The 24,463-nt window shown below is 33.0% G+C and overlaps 1 protein-coding gene across 1 annotated transcript; it reads left to right on the top strand.

Moving 5' to 3' along the window:
• The first annotated feature begins 180 nt into the window (after positions 1-180).
• On the top strand, positions 181-23,762 carry Unr (cold shock domain-containing Unr). The gene is made up of 16 exons (XM_089243774.1): positions 181-233; positions 2,629-2,954; positions 4,948-5,133; positions 5,411-5,507; positions 7,640-7,788; positions 8,618-8,863; positions 9,056-9,139; positions 9,464-9,633; positions 10,182-10,356; positions 13,396-13,539; positions 14,534-14,890; positions 17,732-17,919; positions 18,040-18,269; positions 19,712-19,884; positions 20,235-20,425; positions 22,722-23,762. The coding sequence occupies exons 2-16, from the start codon at positions 2,928-2,930 to the stop codon at positions 22,984-22,986; spliced, it is 2,682 nt and encodes an 893-aa protein (XP_089099900.1). The 5' UTR covers positions 181-233; positions 2,629-2,927; the 3' UTR covers positions 22,987-23,762.
• The last annotated feature ends 701 nt before the right edge of the window (positions 23,763-24,463 follow it).

Here is a 24,463-nt window from a genome sequence, read left to right as displayed (position 1 = left end):
TTAGTGAACTAAATCTTAAAAATTTGGAAAATTACTCAATTTATTTTGCAAATAAAACAGATTATTATCGTTCTTACAAATTATTTAATTAATAAATTAATTTTCCGGAATTATTATTTGGTTTTTGTTTTTTTTCCTTTCCTTTTGATCGACGTCAGCAGCGAGCCAATCAGCTGCGAGAAGCTGAACCTAGGGAAGATGGCGGCGTGTTGTCGGTGTAGTGCGTTGTCGAGGTTTGAGGAAATTTTTACAATAAATTTTAAGTTAAATCGTTGTCATTTAAACGCATTTATCTTTCGGGGAACTTGTCCCATTTTGTTGGAGGACAATTTATCATAAAAAATGTTTTATTGGTTTATGGCTTGCCTTTGTTTGCAGTGTCCCTGATTATGATCAATGTTTTATTAGCGAAGCAATTTTTAAATGAGTGTCTTGCGCATTGGTTTGATGTTGAATTAATATTATATATATAGCTCCCCCTCATCTATTATCATTTTAGCATGAGTTAGCATAATGTTTAATCTTTGTAGCTTTATTTCAGTGAAATGATAATTGGGTACGTTTTATTCGCAATACGAGTGCGCAAATTTCAAATTGCAATCAAACTTGTTAATACAGATTAGCTCTTAAGATTTCACTACCGAGAAAATTCGCAGCTTAAAAAGTTATTGGCTCGCGCTTTTTAAGAATTAATGGAATATGTTGCTTCGAAGAAATGGAAAATTGATGATTAATTTGGCCACAGTATTGAGTGAACCATCAGTGATAATTGAATAAGTTCATTAATATTATTAAACAATAATATTAAGCAATGCCTAATTGGTTACATTTCTAATGAAATCTCAAGTTTTAGCACATGCTCTTGGGAGATGTCTAACATCTCACCTACTGGCTCTAGATTAAAAATTGAAGCTGGTTTTTCCAGCCTTCATTATACAGGGTGTCTCTTAAATAGAGATACAAACTTTAAGGAGAGGTAGAGTACATCTAAAGGAGTGAGAACTGCAAGGAACCCATGACCGGAAACCTCATTGTAGGCCGCTAGGCAGCATTGTCCATGACGTGGGCAGAGATACTGTCCCCAACATCAAAGGCGAAGCTGACTGATCTAATGTATATATCAGGGTTTAAGCTACAGTCGTATTTTTTGCAAAATGCGAAAGAAAATCGTAGAATGTAAAAGAAGAAGTAGCCACTTTCGCAAAAATGTTTACAGGAGGTACGAAATGAGTGAGACATCGAACCACCAATCATTACATAGCATTGTAGCATTTTGCTAAAGCTTTTCTCCCAATTTTCGCTTTTTTGCGAAAGGAATTTTTTATCTAGTTTAAACCCTGGTATATATGCATATGTATGAATTGACATTAAACCCTAGAGTGGAAATATGTGATCTTATTCTAGCAGTGGTCGGTATTGGTAGGAGAAGCATGCAATGATATACAAACAGGGAACTGGTGAAAATAAAAAGAAAAACCACATATTTCCCTCTGGTGCTGTCATGAACAGTGTAGCCTAATGATGAATGATGTTTCTGGTCATGGGTTCCTATGCATTTATTAATCCTTTTGATGTTATCTACCTTTCCCAAAAGTTTACATCTAGATATGGGACATTCTGTATGAAGCTAAAAGGTAATTTGAAGGTTTTAACAACTGGCTGATATAAAGATGAATGCAAGAAAGAAAAAAAACTGCCTGTGTATAGGGAATCAAATTTGCTTTGTTTCACTGCTGGGTTAGCACGCTAGACCACTATGTTATAGAAGCAACAAACTTTTTCCCTTAGACCTTGTATGTGCTGAATTGGACAAAACATACTGTAAGACCAAACTTGCCCAACATCTCGCATATACTGACATTTTGTCATCGATAACTACTTGAAGGTATTACTCTACTATTCATGTAAGGTAAGTCATCTTCATATAAGTTGCCATCTGGTTGTAAAATGTCAGTTTATGCAATCTGTTTTTTCTGAGTTAGGTCTGGCAGTATATGTGCAGTCTCGCTCAGTACATATCTCCAGGGAAAGAAATTTGTTGCTTCTATAGCATAGTGGTCTAACGTGCTCACCTGACTTGTGAGAGGATGTAGGTCCAATTTCCTGTAGAGGCAGTTGAATTTTCTTTCCTGAATTCTTTATCGCATCAACTGGTTGTTGAAACCTTTGTATGAATAGTGGAGAGTGACGTCTTTGGATAAAAGGTTATCCGTGTATAATTTTAACCAAAAAAGGCTCTTTTATGTTTCTTGAGAAATCCTAAGTGCCAGATTGCCATTGGGACTAAAAAATTGGTATTGCTACCCAAAATTTTCTACATGTTACCACTAGCTTGGGCAAAAGAAATAATCTTTGCTCCTAAAATATTTGGTTGGATTTTTTTCTCCATTTGCCAAGCCCTACCCTTTTCTAGTTTGCAGAGTTCAGGTCCTCGTGATCTACTATTCTGGTTTTCCAGAGCATTACTTGAGCAGAAAAATTTATCTAGTAGTGCTGTACATTGGTCCCTCATTTTAACTGCTACTTTTAATAAATTTCTGATCATAAATAATCAATTTTTTTATGTATACCTATATTTGTGTTACAATAAAATATGTTGTAACTTTTTTTTTTCTTTCTCTATTGCAGCATGACTTTACCATAAATAACTTACAAGCAAAGTCCCCTCATGAAAAGCAAGAAAGAACCGTCTGCTCTGACACATCTGCACACACTGTTAAACATCTGAGGATACTTTCCATTTAATAAATACAAGACGCACATTATATTTTAAAAAAATAACGTGATTATTTTTCATTTTTGGAACAAAATTTTAGGCCTATATTATTGTTGAGAAAAATCTGAAATTTTTAAATTATCACCGAGAAGAAAATTGTATTTTGTGCTGCTCGTGATTGAAAAGTTTACTCAAATTACCTCAAAATTATATGATAATGGCAAGCCCTCAGTGGAAGGTGCGTATTTTCATTTATCTTCGTTCATGTTATTTGTTAGAGTTGTAAAAAAATAATTACTTAGTGAATGAACATAAACCAATGACTAGACAATAATTTCAGAATGAAACTTGGTAACATTTTCTTGTGATTATGTGTGCAATTGAATTGATTGGTGTCAAACAGATTTGCTTGCTTTTGATAATGATCATCATTAGTTGAATTGTATCCTCAAATTTAAATGTGATCTTAAATTCACATTTACCTTTTGTTTATTACAGGGCTATTCATGCTAGTAATCATTTGTAAATGTGTATCTATAATGCTAGTAATCTTTTATAAGTATGCATCTGTAATTTATAAGATCTTCGTTAAAGTGCTGACTTATGGGCTTGAATTTTTATTCAACGCAGCTCAACCAAAAGAACAAGCAGGTTTGAAGTGGATTTAGCACAATGGATCACACAGAATCAGGGAACTCATAGAGAAAGAGACAAGGAATATATAAAATAACCATTGTGTCGGTTTCATTGAGAAAGCAAAGATATCGTCTTTACATCTGCTGCTGTTAAAGTTTTAGATGCAACTAAGATAGAGAAGATTTACATCACTATCATTAAGAAAATCTATGACAAAGCAACTGCAACTATTTGTTTGAATAAAGGAAAAACAACGATTGAACTTGGAAAAAGAGTCAAACATGGTGATGCTATTTACCACTATTTTATTAGGTAAAATAATTGTATTTAGTCAGTTGAAACACAGTCGAAAATTTAGGGGGTAAGCAAGCTTAAAAAGAGTTTTAGAAAATCATTTTAGAAGAATTTAGAAAACTTTATTGGGATGAGAGAGGGATTAAATTGAATGGAGAATTTTTCGACCATTTGCGCTTTTTGACGACATTGTTATTATCAGCAATAATCCAGATGGACTAGAAGACTAAAGTTATGTTCACTTACTTTGCCTGAAAGAATATCTTGCTCACCAACATAGAGATAGAAAAAGTAGAAAGCTATGCATACCTGGGAGAAGAAATTACCATGTACAACAGCATCCTCAATGAAATAGACAGACAGACAGACATGACAGACAGAAGAATCAAGATCAGATGGTGCACTTTTGGGAAAAACTAATTCTGAAGAGCCACATGCCATTATGCCTGAAAAGAGAAGTGTTTAACCAATGTGTGCTCCCAGCACTGACTTATGGAGATGAAACATGCTCACAAGCAAGACGATACAAAGGCTGCAGACAACAAAAAGGGGCACGAAAAGATGTATGTTAGGCATCACAAGGAGAGATAGAAAACAGATCCCTCTGGATAAGGGACCAAACAAAAGTGGGTTACATGATATCATGGAAACGGCTGTAGTTGGTGATAACTAGTGGGGATCGGGTAGGCCGCACTGGACCAGAAGGGGCCCGAATTCACCCATCAATTCTTTCTTCTACATGGCAAGGGCAGGAGCCAAAATGCTGGTATGCCTGAGTGACAAAGTATCCAGTTGCGGTTCTGTATGGAAAGAATTAAATGTCTGAAAATGGAAATGAACTGGACGTATATTGCAAGAAGACACAACAGATGGACCACAAGTATTTTGGATTGGTACCACTTTAGTGCTAAACGTTCGAGAAATCCCCAAACAAGATGGAGTGACGAGATCCGAAAAGTGAATGGCAAAAAGCAGCAGACAGAGCAAAATGGGAAAATTTAGAGTAGACATACATCTAGCAGTGAATTGAAAGTGGTTGATGATGATGAAATAGTTAAATAGAACATAACCAACATATATTAACCAATTGAGAAATTGATTTGATGAAACACTGTTAAGATGGCATTTGATCATTGCTAACATAATTTTTAATAATTGTAGTTTGATACACAGAAAATATAACTTCAAAAATTTAATCTTACTTCAAATGTGTTAAAAGTTCTTGATTTAATTTGGGCTAACTGGATTTCATGCTAGTAATCTTTTATAAGTAAGCATCTATAATATCAATATTTTTTTAGAACTTCCAGCCGTCAGATGAAGATCTTACAATATCCAGTTATCAGTGCTGCTCTCCTCCGTCTTTCAGTAAAACATCGAATGGCAATCATGAAATGAATGGTAGTAAAAATATACATAGCACTAACCAAAGCTCTGTATCTTCATCAAATAACTTGCGGGAAACTGGAATTGTTGAGAAACTTTTGGTAAGCATGACTTTTTTTTTTAAAATAGACCTTTTTTTTTAAGAATCCACAGTTATATATGCAATATGTATTTTATAAGATTTTGTAAGATTAAAATAAATACATATTTTGTTTAAGAAGTATTAAAATGTATTGAATGATAATTGCTTCCAAAAAAGGTTTTTTTTGTGAGTAAAAATAAATCCTCATTAAAAAGTAATTTTAAATTGGTATGTTTGATGTTAATATACATTTGTATACAAATCATTAAAATTGTTTTCATGTAATTTTTTTTAAGCATTCCTATGGTTTTATTCAGTGTTGTGAAAGGCAGGCCAGATTGTTTTTTCATTACAGCCAGTACTCTGGGAACATTGAGCACCTTAAGCTGGGAGGTGAGCATGAATAGCAGTTTTAAAATACAAATAAATAAATAAATATATATATACGGGGTGACTATAAAAAAACTATCCCGACATATGGGCCCCTAACTATCATACCATTCACAGAAACTGAATGAAATTTTGGCATAAGGTATTTTGAGGTATGCGCTCAAGAATGATATGGAAAACAACAGTGTCAGTTACGGTTACAGTGAGAAAATTTCGAAAATATCAAATGGCAACACCAAGTTTTTTGTATTGGAATGCGATCTCCATACTGAAAAACACTAAATAGCATTGGAATGGCACCTGTAGCACGAAAATCCCCGTAGCTAGGCAAGGAAAAAGTAAAAAGGACTTTGCCGTGCACCAGAGCATTAATGTTCGTTTCATTCGTCACACCGTTTCTTCGGCTGAGATCCTAGCCTGATTAATCCTCCACAAGGTCATGTGGAAAATTTGTGAAACACAATAAAATGCTTTATTTTATGCTGCTTCTCTGTCCTTATTGGTTGTCCTCACTTTTAGCCTATCTACCGCCGGTGATTTTCATGCTACAGTTGCAGTTCGAACGCTATTTAGGGTTTTTCACAATGGAGATCACATTCCAATACAAAAAATTGGTGTTGCCATTTGATATTTTCGAAATTTTCTCACTGTAACCGTAACTGTTAGAGTGACACTGTTGTTTTCCATATCATTCTTGAGCGCATACATCAAAATACCTTATGCCAAAATTTCATTCAGTTTCTGTGAATGGTATGATAGTTAGGGGCCCATATGTCGGGATAGTTTTTTTATAATCACCCTGTATATTACAGTAAACCTTCATTACTGACATTTATCCAACTGATTTTTGTTTGCACTTAATGATGTGAGTATTTTGATGGTATGTAAAAAGAGTAAAAGGTTATTAAAAAGTAAGGACATCACATATTATTTTTTACATTGTGCTTGTGATTTTTTACCAAAACCTGATTAGGCATGACATATTTTTCTATTCATCATGACATTTTTCCATTCTAGAACCTGATTCATCGCTGATTGTATAAAACACTATATGTGTCTGAATTCTAATCCTAAGTCATCCCTTACTGCAAAAAAACATAAGCTATTTTTCTGTTCAAAAATCCTTCACTCAAATTTTGTTCACATTATCTGATAGGATGAATTGAATTTTCTTAATATTTATAGTTCATAGGAAAAGATGAAAGAATAAAAAATGTCTGTACTAACAAAGGTCCTTTTATTTATATACATTTCCTGGAATGTATATAAAAATAAATATTGTGACCACACTCTGGAATGTAATGTATTCAAGCAAAATACAGATTACATCATAGAGATAACAGTGCCTACAATACAACAGCACGGCGTGGACACCATGACAACTCCCTCGTTTGAACACGACTGTCACAAGAGCAGATCTCAGGCACGCCACCTACATTTTTGGAGGTGGTCGGTCCTGACCATTATATTGGAACATAGTTTTCCAAACTTTTTGTTCCATCGCCCCCTTCTTCAGAATTTTTTTCCCTCTCATCGCCCCCTTACTCAAGCGAACCCATAGGATCCTATGTTGAACCTGTAGTTTTTATCGGCCCCTGGACCATTCCATCTCCCACTAGGGGGGCGATATTGCCCACTTTGGGAAACACTGTATTGGAATGTTTTTTGTATAGCCAGGATTGAGCCAGGAAGTTTCATAGCACTTACTAGATGGGAAATCCATTTTGTTCACAAGAGTATTTTATAAAAATTGATGTAAGAAAAAGTAGAAAATCTCTCTTTAGTTTCACATATTAGCTCATTGAATTCTATTTTAAGTGGATAGTGGATTGAATCAGTATTGTTTTGCAAATACTCAATGTAAAATGACTTTTGTGAAAGAAAAGAGATATTACACAAAAAGAAAAATTTTCATTTTTATCATTAAATACATATTTTATAAGCATTAGGTTAAGTTCGTGCACGTTTCATCTTTTATTCTTTCAGCCCTGAATTAACTTTAATTTTTCTCTGGAAAAAACCTTTTATTCCTTAGGAGTTATCAATGCTGAAAAAAATGTGTATTTTTTAATTTTATGCATTTTATAAAATACTTTGTTTGCTGGCTTTAATTCTTTTCTTTTTTAACCCGAAAGACCCTGTGGAATTTGAAATGACATATGACCGTAGGACTGGAAAACCTATTGCTAGCTCTATTTCAAGAATTGCACCTGAAGCAGGAGAAGTTCTGAGTGAAGAACGAGTATCTGGTTTCATTACTACTGAAATTAAAGATAATAAAGAAGTGAGGGAAATTGATATTTTTTATTCATTTATGACATTACCAGTGGTCTGTCAGACTGTTTTAGGCCGGTATTACACTATAAAAGTTTCCTAAAAGTCCTTTTATAAAACTTGAAAAATTCAACCAATAAGATTATCGATTGCATTTGCTCAAATGTAACCTATGTGCTTTATTGGTTGAATTTTTTGAGTTCTATAAAAGGGATTTTATCAAACTTTTATAGTGTAATACCGGCCTTATAGGTCCTGCTTTTGTAAAACTGATTAATAGTTTTGTGAAAAGGAAGTAATTTTGTAGTAAGCAAAACAAACTAGTTAATTTTGCGCAAAATAAAGTATGTTTATGATTTGTTAATTTGCATTTCGTGAAAGGTCCCTTTTCCAGATTTGAAATTTTGTGAAGGGTGGGATTGCACAATAAAGTTTGGTAAAAGATCTTTTACAAAACTTGAAAGACAACCAATACACCTATTGATTTCATTCAAGCGAATGTAATTGATATGTTTATTGGTTGTATATTCAAGTTTTATAAAAGAACTTTTCTATAACTTTTATAGTGTAATATCAGCCTGAAAGATAACTACACTACATAATTTCTCTTTAAAAGTAATGTTTGAGCTATAATTTGTATAGCCTTGTATTATCAGTTTTTCATTGGTAAATTTATGTAATTTGGTTTTTAAAAATTGATTTTTTTTTGAGTCAGCATCCCCCCCTCCCCCTTCCCTGGTTTATTGTTACACTGCGACTTATGAAGTTAATGTTCTCAGGTTATATACAATATAAATTTAACATTTTGATCATCCATTCATCCCACTTTGATGTTTCAGGGAAGAGTTGCATACGAGAGCAGAGGTGAATGCTTCTTCTTACCATATGGTAAAGATGATCTGGAAACAGAGGTAGAATTGCATCCAAATGATAAGGTCACTTTTCGCATAGCAACAGATAAAAAGACTGGAAATCTCCGTGCCCGCAATATTCAATTGGAACCCCAAGGAGAACGTTATCAAGGTGTTATCTGCGCCCTTAAAGAGACTTTTGGTTTTATTGAGCGAGCTGACGTGGTGAAAGAAGTTAGTTTTCCCTTTATTGTAATTTACAGCATATATAAATGTCTTTTTACTTTCAAAGTTTTAATAATTAATTGAATAATCTAGATTCAAACATCTATTTTCAATACCTAAACTGTACCTACTGAATAGATGTACGAATTGTATGTGTATTGAATCACAACTGTTTGTGAAAGTTATTTATTGTCTTTTCAGATTTTCTTCCACTCAAGTGAATGTAAAGACTTCAAAAATTTGAATTTAGGGGATGATGTATCATTTGCTATACATACAAGAAATGTAAGTTATCTTTTTAGATTAAAAAAAAAAGATTTTAGGATTTTAAAACTTTATTTAAAGGCTTGTTTTTATTAAATTTCATTATAAAATTTGCTTCAAATTATTGTGAAATTTGAATAGAATCTTTCATCTGTTGCAATTTATCATTTGGATGTTCTGAAATGTTTTTAACCAACCCTTCATTAAGTTTGAGCAGTTTATATAAAAAAAATTTAATTGATATATTTTTTTTTATCATGAGTTTATACAGTGCATTTAATGTGATAAACCTTCGAATAAAAATTAATGATTATAGTTATAATATATGTGTTGGAAAACTTTCAGAACAAAGAAGTAGCTGTAAACATAACTCTTTTGCCTATTGGAACTGTTGTTTTTGAGGATGTCGAGACTCAGTTAATGGTTGGGCAGGTGACCAAAGTCCTAGACAAGGATCGTTCAAAGCAACCTAATGATGCTTTATCCGGCAAAATACAATGCCAGCAAGATGATAAGTAAGTGCAGTATTGAATTTTATTTTAATATGCCTTGTAGATGTTCAGGAAGCATTTTTATAATTCTAATCAATTCATGAGATCATCTGTATTATTTCAGCTGACTTTTTTGTTAAGCTGCATTATATTTATTGCCTCATAATTAAAAATTTATTTCGTTATCATCTATTAAGTGAAAAAACATTAAGGGGAGAATTGTTTTAAAATATACATAATGCACAATAATAACTGGCTTTGTACAATGTTATACAAAATCAAATATTATTTCCCCTTTTCAAAAACATTTTTTTATAGGGTGTTTTATAGTCTAATATGCTGAAGTCTTGTTAGTTCGCACTTGTCTTGTGCAACTAAGGTTGGTGTTCAACTTCAAGCAAACCAGTTTAATCTAATAACTTTATTTTCTCTTTATTCATGCTTGTATAACACTTTTTTAAAAATTTCCAAAAAAATAGCTATGTTATATTTTGTATTATAGAAACTTTGTACAATGAATTTTTATTCATTGGAGCTTCTTGATTGGTTGATGTATCTTTTCAATATTCTAGCACTGTTATTGAATACCCATTCGGTGAAAGAGACCCGAAATCTGAATGTACCTTACAAGTGAGTGATTGGGTCCAATTCAACGTAGCCACTGATAGAAGAGACAATCTGCAGCGAGCAACGAACATTGAACTTATGATAGATAGTTTTGCATATTCTGGTGAAAAACGAGAACAAGTAAGAATGCAGTAATATTTTGCACAGTTGAACCTCATTTACTCCTTAATTGACGATGAAATCTTATACGATTCGCTTTCCAGTGTCACCTTTTTTTACTCACTGGTGTAGTGACATGGTGCGTTTTAGAGAAAAGCAGTACCACAGTTTGAAATTTAAAGAAGTGTTTAATATTATACTATTATATTTTAAAAAAGTCACAAAATAAACTTGAAATACAGAATATAATACAAAAAAATTAGTAAATAGGAATTGTGTGATAGATCTTAAAACATGGTTGCACACATAAACTAACATATTACTCAGCACATTGATATTGAGAAAATAGTGATTCACAACTCATTCTCACTCTCAGATACATTCCTTGGGGAAAAAACATTCAAACCCTTGATCATACACACAATGCAAGACAAAAATGCAGCAGAGGAACAACAAAAAAACAAAACGTAACTTACTCAAACCACACTCTGTGACAACTGCAGATATTTAATGCCACCCTTGCAGTAGCATCTCGCTCCCCCTATTCTAAGACATGTATGTCTTAAGCAAAGCTCTGTTCAAAATCTATTTATTGTGTTTGAAGCAATGGGCATATTTATAGAGCTATTAAAATATTACAGAGAAAAAAAAATTTAGAGGCTTATTTATATATATGCCCATGGCAGCTAAGGGATTAACATGAAACTCACCATCCGTTCAATTGAAATTTTTCACGTTTATCAAATTTTATGTTAACTGTTGAGCATGATAGAAAATGAATGTTTGATATTCTATTTGTGTTAGTCTGAAATTTAATATAGTATAAATTTACACATATAATACCTTGAATTGATCATCAAGTTCTCTTTTAAGTGCTCTTTTTTTCAAATTTTTTGAAACAAAAATTATGTACCAACAGCATTAAATCGGTATTTTAGACTACCGTTGTTAATTTCATTCAAGATTTTTTGCTTCGTCTCAAGAGAAACTGACTGCTGCTTGCAACTCATAATGAATGGACAATTATCTAACGATCCACAGTATAGTAGCGTGATATGACAAAGCAAAGATGAATGACACAGAAAATTTTAAACAATCACAACATTTAATGATGGAGAAAACATTAAATATTATATTCATACAAATATAAAAACTACAGATAATGCAGGACATGGACGTTTTCAACCGCCAACTATGTATGACATGAGAAAAAAAGCATGAGAACTCTTCTTTTCTCCCTCTCACACATACTGTTACAACACATTGTTATTTTTACTCATTGTTATGACAGCTTTTGAAAACGAGACAATCAGCCGACTCAGAGATAAGAGTATGCCCTTCAACTTTCCCCTTCCCTACACACATTCAGAGGTAATAAGACCCTCTCTTTGATGACAGCCAAAGTTCTGCCCCCTCCCTATGCTGTCTAGAATATTAACAACATTCACCCATTCAATGCCTACCTTCCCTGAATTTTTCTACAAAGCATATTTTTTTACATATATATTCAGGTAGACAAATCCTTTCACATCAAGCTATATTTCATTTAAAAGACTTGTGCTAAGTATATTTTTTAACATATTGCCATAATGACAGGAACAAGAATGCTCAACCCGTTAACTGGAGACTGAATCAATCAAATGAATCAACTCATCAAACATTAAAAAAGGCTTTATTTTTTAACATGGAGCACACATTATGACAAAACCTCTAATTAACTTCAAAAACTGCTCCATGCAGTATACATAGAATATACAGGGTGCATAGCAAACAAGGCATATGGTATTTTACTGGCAAACCGTTGATCCTATAGGCATATTTCCAATTAGAAAAAGTTTCCAAGTAACGTGTATTACTCAGGTATGTCATTTGTGTTGCAAGGGGTTGCATAATTATTAAAATATAAAAATTAACTTTTTAAACAGTCCCAGTGTGCAAGGATGTCACTCTGCTATTTATATAGTCCCTGTGTGCACGAAACTAAATTAGAAAGTTGTGGCCCTGTCTCACCTGATGCGATCTAAAAAGCTTCCACATTTCTAAGTGTAATTCATTGAGATATTCAAATTCGAAAAATGGAGGAAAGTTTGAAAAAAAACATCAAGTGCAGGTAAAACAGTTTATACCTGTATTTAAAGCTTTTTTCCACCAACTTTCCTCCATTTTTTGGATAGGATCAATGGCTCCCCAGTAAAATACCATACATCCTGTTTTTGCTATGCACTCTTTATAATGTTCTACAAATTGTCCTTCAGTAATTTGCTGAGCTCCCATATAATGTACATGTGATAGAACATGATACAAGCACCTAATTAGCTGCTTGTGAAGATTTGTCTTATTTTAGTACATCTAAGAGACTCGTGCCTCGGCGCTCAAATCTTGTATGGTGAAAAGCTATGGTGACGAACTAGTTAGTGTGTGGGTGGAAAGGGGGGAGAAGAAAAGCCAGATGCATTCTTTAAGAAACTTCAGCAGGCATATTATGAAACAACCTTTAAAAATGCAAAGATTCTTAATTTGTGAAAACAGTGAGCAGTTAAATTTACTGGTTTCTGAATTAGAGTTATGTTGCAGAGTTGGTAAGATTGTTTTTGTTTTGCCATCCAAAGTCTTGAAAGCTTTTATTTAAGCCAGCGGTTCTCAGTCGATGTTCCACGGTCACTCGGGAATAATGAAAAACAATAAATTTGAAAAGAATAATTATAAATATTTTTAAATAATAAATATAAATCAGTAACTTTGATGAACAAGTAGAAAATAAGCCTACAGGGCTCCACCATAGAAGTTATATACCAGAAAGGACTCCACGAGTCAAAAGGTTGATAACCACTGATTTAAGTATGAATTTATACTATTATAGCATAAACTGCAAGTTTCATGCTTATGCAGCACTTCAATGTATTATTCCATCATGATTTTTCAATAATAGTATCCTAAAGTTTTCATGTTAATATTTTGATGTTATGAAATTTAAAGTATGTCATTCAAGTTCAAGTTTATACCATTATATCTCAATCCCATCAAGTTGCCAAAGAAGGTTATGTATATTTTATCCTACAGGGTATTGTTATCGCAGTAAAAGAAACATTTGGATTCATTAAGTATGGTAGCAGAGACACTCGCTTATATTTCCGCTTGAATGAACTTATCAACTGGGAGCCAATGGTGAAAGTTCAAGATGAAGTTGAATTCACTGTTGCACAGGTATTTTTGATATTGATTACCTTTAATAAGCATGTTGTGAAACATTAATGTCATGTCATTATGAGTGAACTAATCCATTACTTTGGCGTAATCCTTGTAATAATTTATTAGACTCTTTTATTTAGTTATAGTAATTTACGTTTTTAAATGAAATTAATTTCCAAAATTCTTATTTTTAAGTTTTTACTAAATTCATGGTTATTACAAAGTTTCCTGCATAAAGTTAAGATTTTCCTGTAAAAATGTGTCATGTTGATTCACAATTGAATGTGTGTTATAAATATGTGTTACTGGAGAATGAAAGTGCTATCCATTCCTTAATAAGTGGATCGGAACCTTAATTTTCCCTTTTTTTAGTTGCTGGATCTTCCCCCTCAATTATGCACTTCCAAATTTTTTGCAATTCAATTTCATTTTTTTTCATCCCAAATCTGTTATGCCAAATAATATTGAATGTGAGATTAAAAAACAGCATACATTTGTGCACATCAGTGATGAAATATGCATCCTAAATGAACCTGTAATTTCAAGCATAACACTTGGAAGGGGGAAAAAACTCTGCTTCTGTGCTCAAGTTAACTACTGCTATAATAACAATATGCGACTCATAAGATCAGAGGTACAATTGGAATGACATCAACACAACCGCAGTCATTGGCCATCTTCACACAGTGGGATTGGCAGACTAACATCTAGGCGAGAGATGCACGAGAGAAAAAGAAGTTCAGAATTGGCTATAAAATCTAGGTCCTAGTAAATTAACTCTTATGTACAAAGCATAGACATGGTCACAGAGAGAAGGAATCAATGACTGGCACCTGATACCGAGGCTATCTTATATTTGTTTCTTGAGATATTTTCTGTCTTCTTTTTTAACAGAGTTACAATTTAAAGGTAATTTTTCATATTATATTTAACAAAACTATTAGAATTGATTTATCATAATACACATTGCATTATTGATATAATGTGTTCTTGTATAAAAAAATTTTAGGATCCAATGACCCCGAGTCGCTCTCAAGCTATTCGCATTAGAATTTTACCCCCAGGAACCATTGCATTTAACTCGTCACCCAATTTGAACAGAAATGAAACAGAGGAAGAGAAAAACACTGTTGTTGGTGTTGTGGAGAAGGCAGCTTCTTCGCCATGGTCCTCAAAAAGTCCTCAGAAAACTGAAAGCAAACAGGGCAGCAACAAACAGTTAGAAAATACAGACACTGAACTCTTGGATGGGATGATGCCAGAAGATGGAATCATCTGTTTTTACAACAAGGACGGTGTAAAGGAAAAAGTTCCATTTGCTTTACATGACTGTCAATCTCGACATTATCCTCATCCCGGGGATAAGGTAAGCAATACTTTGTTATATTCTTGGACTTATAAAGAATTTAAATTATAATATTATAGGTTATAAAAAATATAACACCTGGCTGCTGATCTATATGCTCTATAAGAACCATACCAACCTCCAACTTGATAATTCTTTAGCTTTTTTCTACTAGTTCAAGTAATAGAATTATTACAGAACTTATAAATTTAATCATCATGAATGAATGAATGTCAGGGGCTCTGCCACCTGACTTATCCCATTGCCGAGATCTCTTCCAGCCCAGCTTCGTGGCAGAGTCTGGGACAAAGTGAGTGCACCTAACAATCTGAATGTGTAGCTAGTGTTGTGTTTGATATTTCAGTGCTGCCATCTATCATCACTTATAATTTTAATCATTGACATGTCCTGGCTGGCTGATTCATCATCGTTGAGCCGAAACCTCTGAAATTATGAATATGAAATTTGTTCAGTTTCATTTCATGAAGTAAAGACTCACTGAGAGAGGGTTTTTGGAAATTGGACCCTGTAAGGAGGTCCAAAGGTTTCATAGAGTAATCATGCGGAGCCGAAACCGCTGGAGCTATAACTATGATATTTTGTCAGTAGTTTTATTTCACGATGTAAAAACTAACTAAGAAGGGATTTTTTAATTCGACCCAAAAGGGGTCATAAGAGTGTTCAGAGGTTACATAGAGAAATCACTGCTGAAATCGAAGTTAGAAGAATGAAGCTATGAATATAAAATTTAGTCAGTAGTTTTAGTTTGTAATGTAGACACTCACTAAAAAGGGATATTTCTAAATTCAATATGCGGGGGGGGGGATTCTAAGGTTATATATATGGCACAATCATCTCTGAGTCCAAACAGCAGAAGCCATAAATATGAAATTTGGTCACTATTATATTTTAAAATACAGAGAATCACTGCGATGGTATTTCTGAAAATTGAACCCGGGGAAGGGGCGTCCAAATGTTGTATGGGCGAAATCATTGCGGAACAATTTTCAGATTGCCAAATCCACATGAGCAAAGTTGCAGGTTACAGCTAGTATTGAATATTTTCAGACTTTCATGGCCATGAACAATGATAAGTATGCATTATATTTAGGTTCTTGCCTTTACAATAGGTATGTTCAACCCACAGGCTACATACAGCCCAAATCAGATCTTAATGCGGCTCTTTTCACATTTACATAAATATTGCTCTAATATACAGTGAAATGTTGACATAATGATACTCTGTGAACAAAGAAAAAATATTGTTGTAGAGGTATTGTTATATAGGGAGGCAGTAGTTTTAAGACTAGAGTGTAGACATTTTTAAACAAGACTTTAAAAAATATCATTTGAAGGATTTATTATATCCAGTATAGCTGTAGCAAGGTTTCACTGTATTAATACTTTATTTGGTTAATTTCAAGTATGTGACCTAAAAGAAAAGTAAAGAGCTTTGCTTAAATTTTTTTCTTACTTGAAATGGTAAATTTTTCTTCAAAATGCTCTTACAAGCTATCGTTTAGCTTTCGAGTGCGGCTTAAAACAGTTTTTCCCCTCCCAATGCAACCCAAGTCCTTTTTCCTTCTTCCACTGCAACCCAGAAAACCAAAAAGATTAGAAACCCATGTTTCACAGTATATTATGTTAATACATGAATAATGAATGAGCGTCAGAACTTTGCCTATGAACTTATCCCGTTTCCGAGATCTCTTCCAGCCCAGCTTTGTGGTAGAGTCCAACACTTTATTTTGAATTAAAAAAAATAAATATAAATAAATAAACATACAAAATGTTTACAATATAGTTCCCCAGACAATTGGGTACTGTCGTGTTTCACAGATTTTGTGGTGATAATAGACGAGATAGATTTGGGAGTTGTAGAAAAGTTCCAGGTTTCGTTAAGAAGAATTAATGTACATTAATGAAGGTATATTTTGGAAGCAGTAGGAGGGGCCCATGCAATCTTATCTGTTATCTTACACTTATCATATTATATACAAGGATGCAGCGAGCAAACAAAACAAAAATCTTATTGTATAATGTATAATATCCATCAGAGCAAGTCATCTCGCTTAACACCTTGTTGGTGAACAAATGGATTTGATTGCCCCTCGTTAACTTATTATGTTAATACAGTCATGTTACTCTATTCTAACTCTCCTGGACAACTTTTAGAAGAGCCTGGTCCTCGACAGTAAAAATATACCTTAAAATCCATGAATTGAATTTTTTTTCTAAAATTTTGGGTATTTCATGTGTTATAGTGTGTTGGTAACATCCCTTTCAGACCAGCATAACGGAAATCACTAAAACCCCTGCAAAATGCTGTATATTTTATTAAGTAAGCCTTCTGCCAATTTTTAGCAGGTGCTACGTAAAGGGTGTAGGAAAAAAATTATTCATTGAGAAATCAACTTTACAAAATATCTGGGCTTGACATTGCGAAAATAGAAGGCTTTTAAGAAGGCAAGATATCTCGTCAATGCTGTTTAAAAGGTTAATGATTTACTGTTTTTTGGCATCAGAAGTTTCATGCTTAAAGTTTGGACAATGTTTAATTTTATTAAATTAGTCGTATGTGAATTATATTCATGTATAAATTATATTTTGAATGTAAATCGGTATTCTTTCATTTAGACCCGGCAAATTTTATCAACTACAGTGTCTAAGATGGACACTATGAGACAGAAATCTGTTTAAAATGGAATCAAAATATAGTCTGTTCAATGATTAGTGCTTTGATTTGCACCTTTATAAAACGGAAATCTGTCTAAAAAATGGAACATTATTTATCCCTGCATTCCGTTTCGTACAGGTTTCACTGTACTATGTTTTCACATTTCTTTTTTTTATTCCACGTAGGTTGAGTTCATGCTGGATTGTAAAAATGATGATTCACCTGCTGTTTTTGCCACTAATGTCAAGATACTTGGAAACAAAGTCAAAAATGGCATGCGTTACACACACAGAGGTTTTATTGCTGCCCTGAAAGATAGCTTTGGCTTTATTGAGACTGAGGAGCATGAAAGAGAAGTTTTTTTCCACTTCAGGTAACATTTTTATTCAATTGCAAATATACATGCTGTACAGGAAAGTGAATATATATATATATATATTTACTCATATGAATTCTTATATCTACATTATGTAAAATCATATTTTACTTTCAGTGTATTTGAAGGTAATGGATCATCTCTTGAAGTTGGCCAAGAGGTAGAGTATGGTTTGATGCACAAAGGTTCCAAAATGAGTGCTGAATGTGTGCGTAAACTTCCTCCTGGTACTATTCCTCAAGAAGAAGTGAAACCAGATATATTTAATGGAGTTGTAATTAATCCAGTGCGCTGCTTTAGTCCAGATCAAGAAACGTACTCGGGCCGAATTCGTTTAACAAATGATGGTGAGAGAGTAAATTATTTAAAATTTTATATTCATATTTGAAGGACCCTCATTTTAATTATTTTTATAATACTCTCAATTTTAAGATTTTTTTATTGAAAATTGTGTCACCAATAACAAGAGTTCTTGAAACTAAATTATCAATGATCTTTATAATATTTGCAACATGACCAGCATGCAAATTTTTTTGTGAACATGTACCTGGAAGAGGGTTTGATTGTTGGCAGGGGTAAGCATGAAGTGAAGATGTGTTGATGACTTAATTCACTCTTTGTGCATTATGATTGGTTGAACTGGTAGTTTGAGAAATAGTATGATACATTACTCAACTGAGTAAATGGCTTACATTCCTAGCAGGACAGAGCCAGAACCCTGCCTGGTTCTTCACTATGATATGTTAGCTCAGAAGTTGTTAACCTCTGCTTCACAAAGCTCTTAGGGCCTCTGTGTGCCCTTCCCCAGGGAAATGAAATAAATTGGTAAATTTGATAAATAAATTTTTAAAAAAGTGGCCTACGGGACTTTGCCATGCAAATTATAGACTAGAAATGACTCTGCAAGTCAATAGTTTGGGAACTGATGCATTAACTTATTGATAAGGCTATTTCTGAGTCAATAGAAGTCTATGTCAGCCCACTGCTATTTGTCTACTTTCCACCTCAACTTTCGCAATGTCAACAAAATGGAAAATATTGTGTTTGACTCTTTGGATGAAAAAAATAAAATATTCTAGAAGAAATTAATGTGCAAACTCTCATACAAAGTCAGAAATTGTCAATAGGTACAGGACTCCAAAAATTACCTTGAGTTCTCCAATCAATGATCAGCAAAAGATAGTTTCTGTGGCAACTGGTTCCAGCGGCATTCCACCATCTTGAAAATATTTCAGAGAAGCTGAATTCTCTCAAAATTTTGTCTTACTTAAATTCCATGGAATCTTTTATTTAGCAAAATTGAAGCAAACAAAAAATAAGTGATTTTTTTGAGAATCAAGAAATGTGGAATTTATTTCCTACACATTTTCATCGTTTCCCATATTTACAAACTCTTGATTTTACAAACTAATATCATCAAGTCCTTCCGATTTCGTAAAAATGAGTGTCAACTGTACTGTTTTTTAGAAATGAATTACTAATGTATTTCTCTAAATAATTAGTTTGATTGTATTGAAAAGTGAACCCCTTGAATTTCATCACAAAGTATGTGTTCTAACTGGATTTATTGAAAGTTAATTGGGGCTCAGTTATTATTTGTTCAGTCAATTAAATCAAAATTCAGTAATAAAAATAGAATTTAATTTAACAATAAAAATGACTTTATCAGGCATTTATTGCACAATATTACTATATTCTGAGCCACAGTTTAAGCAGAAGCAAAATTTAAGGTGATGTTAGGTTGCTAAATCTTCCATTCAAGATTTTTTACCTTCTTTAATTTACTCAGCTGAGAGTTCTGAGGATACTGAAGAACTTGCTGAGTATGAATTTGGTATAACAAGCCTGACAGACAAGCATGAGTTCCTACAGAAAGGTGATGTCGTTCAGTTTCAAATTGGAGTCACAAATAAGGGGCAGGAAAGAGCTGTAAACATCAAATCAATTCGTAACAAAGTGCAGGTAAGAAAATAATTCAAATATTTGAATATAATTTTATTTACATATACTTGATATTCTACTTATAAGTTTAAGTAAATTGAAAAAAAAAAAAATTTCATTAGTTTCATTCGCTCATTCTATTCTCTCACCATATTTTTACATTTCTGTTTAAAAGTTTGCCTAAAACAAAATAAGTATTTTCTGGTATTTCCCCAATGGTAGATAGATCGATTTCAAATATGTGTAATTCTAACTTCATTTGTTTTACTCATTGTTTTTTCTTTGACAGTTTTTTGTATTTCACAATAGTAAAGTTTTAATTTTTCTCTGTGTTGGTTTCGACTAGCATTTATTTATTTATTTTTTCTCAGGCAACTGTTGATACAATTAAAGGACATTTTGGTTTCTTGTCATATGAAGCAGAGGAAGGAAAAAAATTATTTTTTCATATGTCAGAAGTAAAAGACGGATCCCTGTTGCAGCAGGGAGACAAGGTTGAATTTGTAGTTTTGCACCATCAGAGAACTGGAAAATATTCTGCCTGCAGTGTTGTCAAAATCGGGTAAACCAATGAATTTGAGCTTTTTAGTTTGAAAATTGTAAACGTATTTTGCTTGCTGAATGAAGTTATACAAAACTTCCAAGTGGTTTATTATAATGAGGACAATGCAGCATGTGAAATGGAACTGGATGGTTTCAATGAGATAAATATGTTATGTGAAGTTTAGGATTTTAAAATTCATAAATTCATTATAGATTAAAAGCATTGGAATATTTCTTCCTTTTAATCACATAAATTTTGGACATTAATTCTAATGTTTTTTTCTCGCTCTTTCTTTAAATGAAATGTATTTTTTCTTCCCCCATGTAAAAATTCACCAAGAGAGAAAACAGTGGAAAGAGATTATTCTAGTTAGATTGTTTTTTTATATGTTTGTACACATACAGGGAAAAATGCACAAACAGATTTTTAGCAATTCAATAACAATAGATGATATCGTATATAGAGATTTGGGACGTCTATGAATGAATATTCATCATTAGAGCAGGTAGTGATTTTCAGCTGAGAAACAATTGTTTGTTATAATTTTTTTCTCATTTTAAAACAAGTCGTGTTTTTTAATCAAGATTTTCAAACCACCTACATTAGGGACTGTATATATAACTTCGTAGGTGAAACTGTTGATTCAAAAAGCCATAGGTGTTTGAGCACCCCCAGAATTTTTTGGCATATGCCCAAGCAAACCAGAATTAATTCAAAAATTAGAATTTTTATATGAATCAAGCACCAGCGCCCATGGGTCTAAAACACTTATGATGCCCCTGAATTTAATTCCCTGAAATTAAACTGAGCTTTCAGATTGTAGCACCATGCATAAATCAGCGACGTAGAAGGAAACATGTATCAAATAAAAAATTAGAAATTAGTTTTCAAGCTTAATATCTTGTCAGAAAAAAAAAACTTATTGGATGTAATAATATTTTTTGTTATACATAGTTCTCCTACTTTTGAAGACTGCAACTCCTAAAACCCATATCAATTTACTCTTTTTACATTATCTCTAAACATTTAGACATTCCAATGCACACATACATGCCATAAAACTGTGTGTGTGACTATTAAATATCTCATGATTTAAACTCAGAGGAGAAAAACAAAATTTCATACGATTTTTCTGGTAGATAAGTATGATCATTGTCAACTCGCCTGTCTAGAAACACTGGTATATTGTATTGCTTTGAAAAACCTGTGCTTATTTATATTTATAACTTTGATGTTTCTCAACGTGGGCAGCTTTTTGTCCCTTTAAAAAATTATTTGTACAGTCAGTTCCAGTTTTAACAAACCCAAATTACAAGATTCATCGAAAGACTGGTTATTTGTGGAGATGACGATTACAAGGAAGAAAATTCATCACTGCCCCCACGGGGACTCGAACCCCAGTCTCTCGCTTGCCGGACGAGTGCTCTACCATCTAAGCTATGGAAGCAGATAGAATATTTCAACCTTGGAGCGTCTATATATGTTGAAAGGCACCGTACATGGACGGCGTCAACAATCAACTAATAGCTCGTGAATGACAAAGGCCAACCAGATGGCCATATGCATATAGAAACGTCCTCTCCACTTGTCAATACAAGATTCATCGAAAGACTGGTTATTTGTGGAGATGAAGATTACAAGGAAGAAAATGATGAATTTTCTTCCTTGTAATCTTCATCTCCACAAATAACCAGTCTTTCGATGATTACAAGGAAGAAAATTCAGCATTTTCTCCACAAATAACCAGTTTTTCGATGAATCTTGTATTGACAAGTGGAGAGGACGTTTCTATATGCATATGGCCATCTGGTTGGCCTTTGTCATTCACGAGCTATTAGTTGATTATTGATGCCGTCCATGTACGGTGCATTTCAACATATATAGACGCTCCAAGGTTGAAATATTCTATCTGCTTCCATAGCTTAGATGGTAGAGCACTCGTTCGGCAAGCGAGAGACTGGGGTTCGAGTCCCCGTGGGGGCAGTGATGAATTTTCTTCCTTGTAATCTTCATCTCCACAAATAACCAGTCTTTCGATGAATCTTGTATTGATGAATCTTGTAGTGGAGAGGACGTTTCTATATGCAAACCCAAATTAACTGAAAATTTGATTCACTGTATTTGAACTGGTAAGGGCAACATACTATGGGATAGGGTTACAAATGTATTTTCTTCTAAGCAAGGTTTTGACTTTGTATGTTCTTTTTTAAAATGATAATAGAAATTATTTCTTGATTACATTTAAGTTTGACCTTCAAAGTGAGTAATTTTGTATTGTCAGAATTTTGTAATTACAGTGATTCTTGTATTTCAGAGAAGGTCTCCCATCTCAACGCCCTGAGCGGTTGATTAGTCGTCTAAGAACACTGACATCAGAGGACAGCGGACCTCGTCTGATCATCTCCAGACATCCTAGAGGCCCAGATGGAACAGAAGGCTTCAAATTTCCACGTTTCAAACAAAATGAAAGTGGCATGTTGCTGAATGGCATTGGCTGTGGTGCAGAAAATGAATGTTACCTCAAGTTTGATGGTAGTAACAATGGTCCTCCAGAGATTGTAGCCAGTAATTCTGCTTGAGTCATATCATTTGAGATCAATAGATGCCCTTTGAATGGCTTCAGTGCTAATACTTAATTTAGCAAGAAAATATTTGCCTTTTAAAATCATAAGGCATTCCATAATAATTTGTAGTTAAGAGCAAAAAATAAGTATGAATTTTTTTTTTAATTCTCCTTCCCTAAGATTAACCTTGAAAGCAGTTTTCATTTACAAACAAAAGTTTTTAGTCATTACTCACTTATTTTTTATCAATTGTTATAATAATGGTTTTTTGCCTTTATTTAAGGCAAATATTTAGTGTGATTTCTATAAGTTGATATACTAAGCAAGTTCTCTCTTTCTCTTTTCCTATTGGATGAGAAAATTGTGATTCATGATGAGTCTTATTTAGGTGCAGAAAATTTATTTTTTACGCCTGGTGCTACTTGAAGTGGTTACCCATAAATTTGAGATTTTGCAATAAGATCTTGAAAATTTGATAAAGATCCAACAGTGGTACCAATGGTTTATGCTTTGTGATTTTCATTTTTCTGATTTGATATCTTTTTAATTGCTTAAATTTCCTTTGATTTCTTTTTATACATATATAATTTTTTTTTCATTTATTCCTATGCTATATGCAATTATTTTAATTGTCTAAGTAACTGTTAGTATATGTGTATATTCCATAAAACTACTGTTGGATTCTGAAGAGGATGAAAATCTCAAAAAACGTACTGTCATGTGAAGAAAGAAAAAGTTGTGTAAGGCATACATTCGTCAAGAAACAAATAAAAGTCCTGGATTTGCTGCCATTTTTTTTTTGTCATCAATTGTTTTTTTTTTAATTGGTTTCCTCATTATGTAAAGACAACATTATTCGTATTAAGTTTTTTAAAATAACATTTCAAGAAGAGAATTATGAAAATATTTGTGGTGTTTGAATAGTGGTAGTGATCCTGAACAGATTCAAGGGTTATTCCGTTTTTTATTTCTGAGTATTAGTACAGTAGAACCTTGATTAAGTGGAAGGCATAATGAGTCTAGAGATAATGTCTTTCTTGAATAACAGGATCCTTGATATTAATGGAGACAATAAAAACTTTTAAAGATAAAAGTGCTGATCACACAGGCAACTTGGATAGCAGGACTTGAAAAAACGGGAAAAAAATCAGATGCCAGCAAAATTTCTTAAAAAGCCAAGAATGATTTTAATTTATAGAAAAACAATTCTAAATAATACTCTTTTGACTTTATATCCTATACCTTTGTTAAAAGACACTGTCATAAAATCAGGAAATTGTTTGTTGCTCAGACTTAATTTGACAATCACATACAGAAAATTTTAGACACCAATACCGATTTTATAGTCACCATGGTGACCTGGCCTGTTTGATAATGGTAAATGTAATGATTATGCAAAGAAAAACATTCCAAAATATTTCCTAATCAAGTCTTGAATGGTTTCCTTACTCATGTGCAGTGCCTTGATTAAAAACATTAATTAACCTTTTAA

This window comes from Pholcus phalangioides, unplaced genomic scaffold (assembly GCF_987345545.1).
Source record: "Pholcus phalangioides strain wild (caught in Gottingen) unplaced genomic scaffold, Ppha-v1.0 ptg000015l_1, whole genome shotgun sequence".
Lineage (NCBI taxonomy): Eukaryota > Metazoa > Arthropoda > Arachnida > Araneae > Pholcidae > Pholcus > Pholcus phalangioides.
This window is presented reverse-complemented; position numbering and strand designations above follow the sequence as displayed.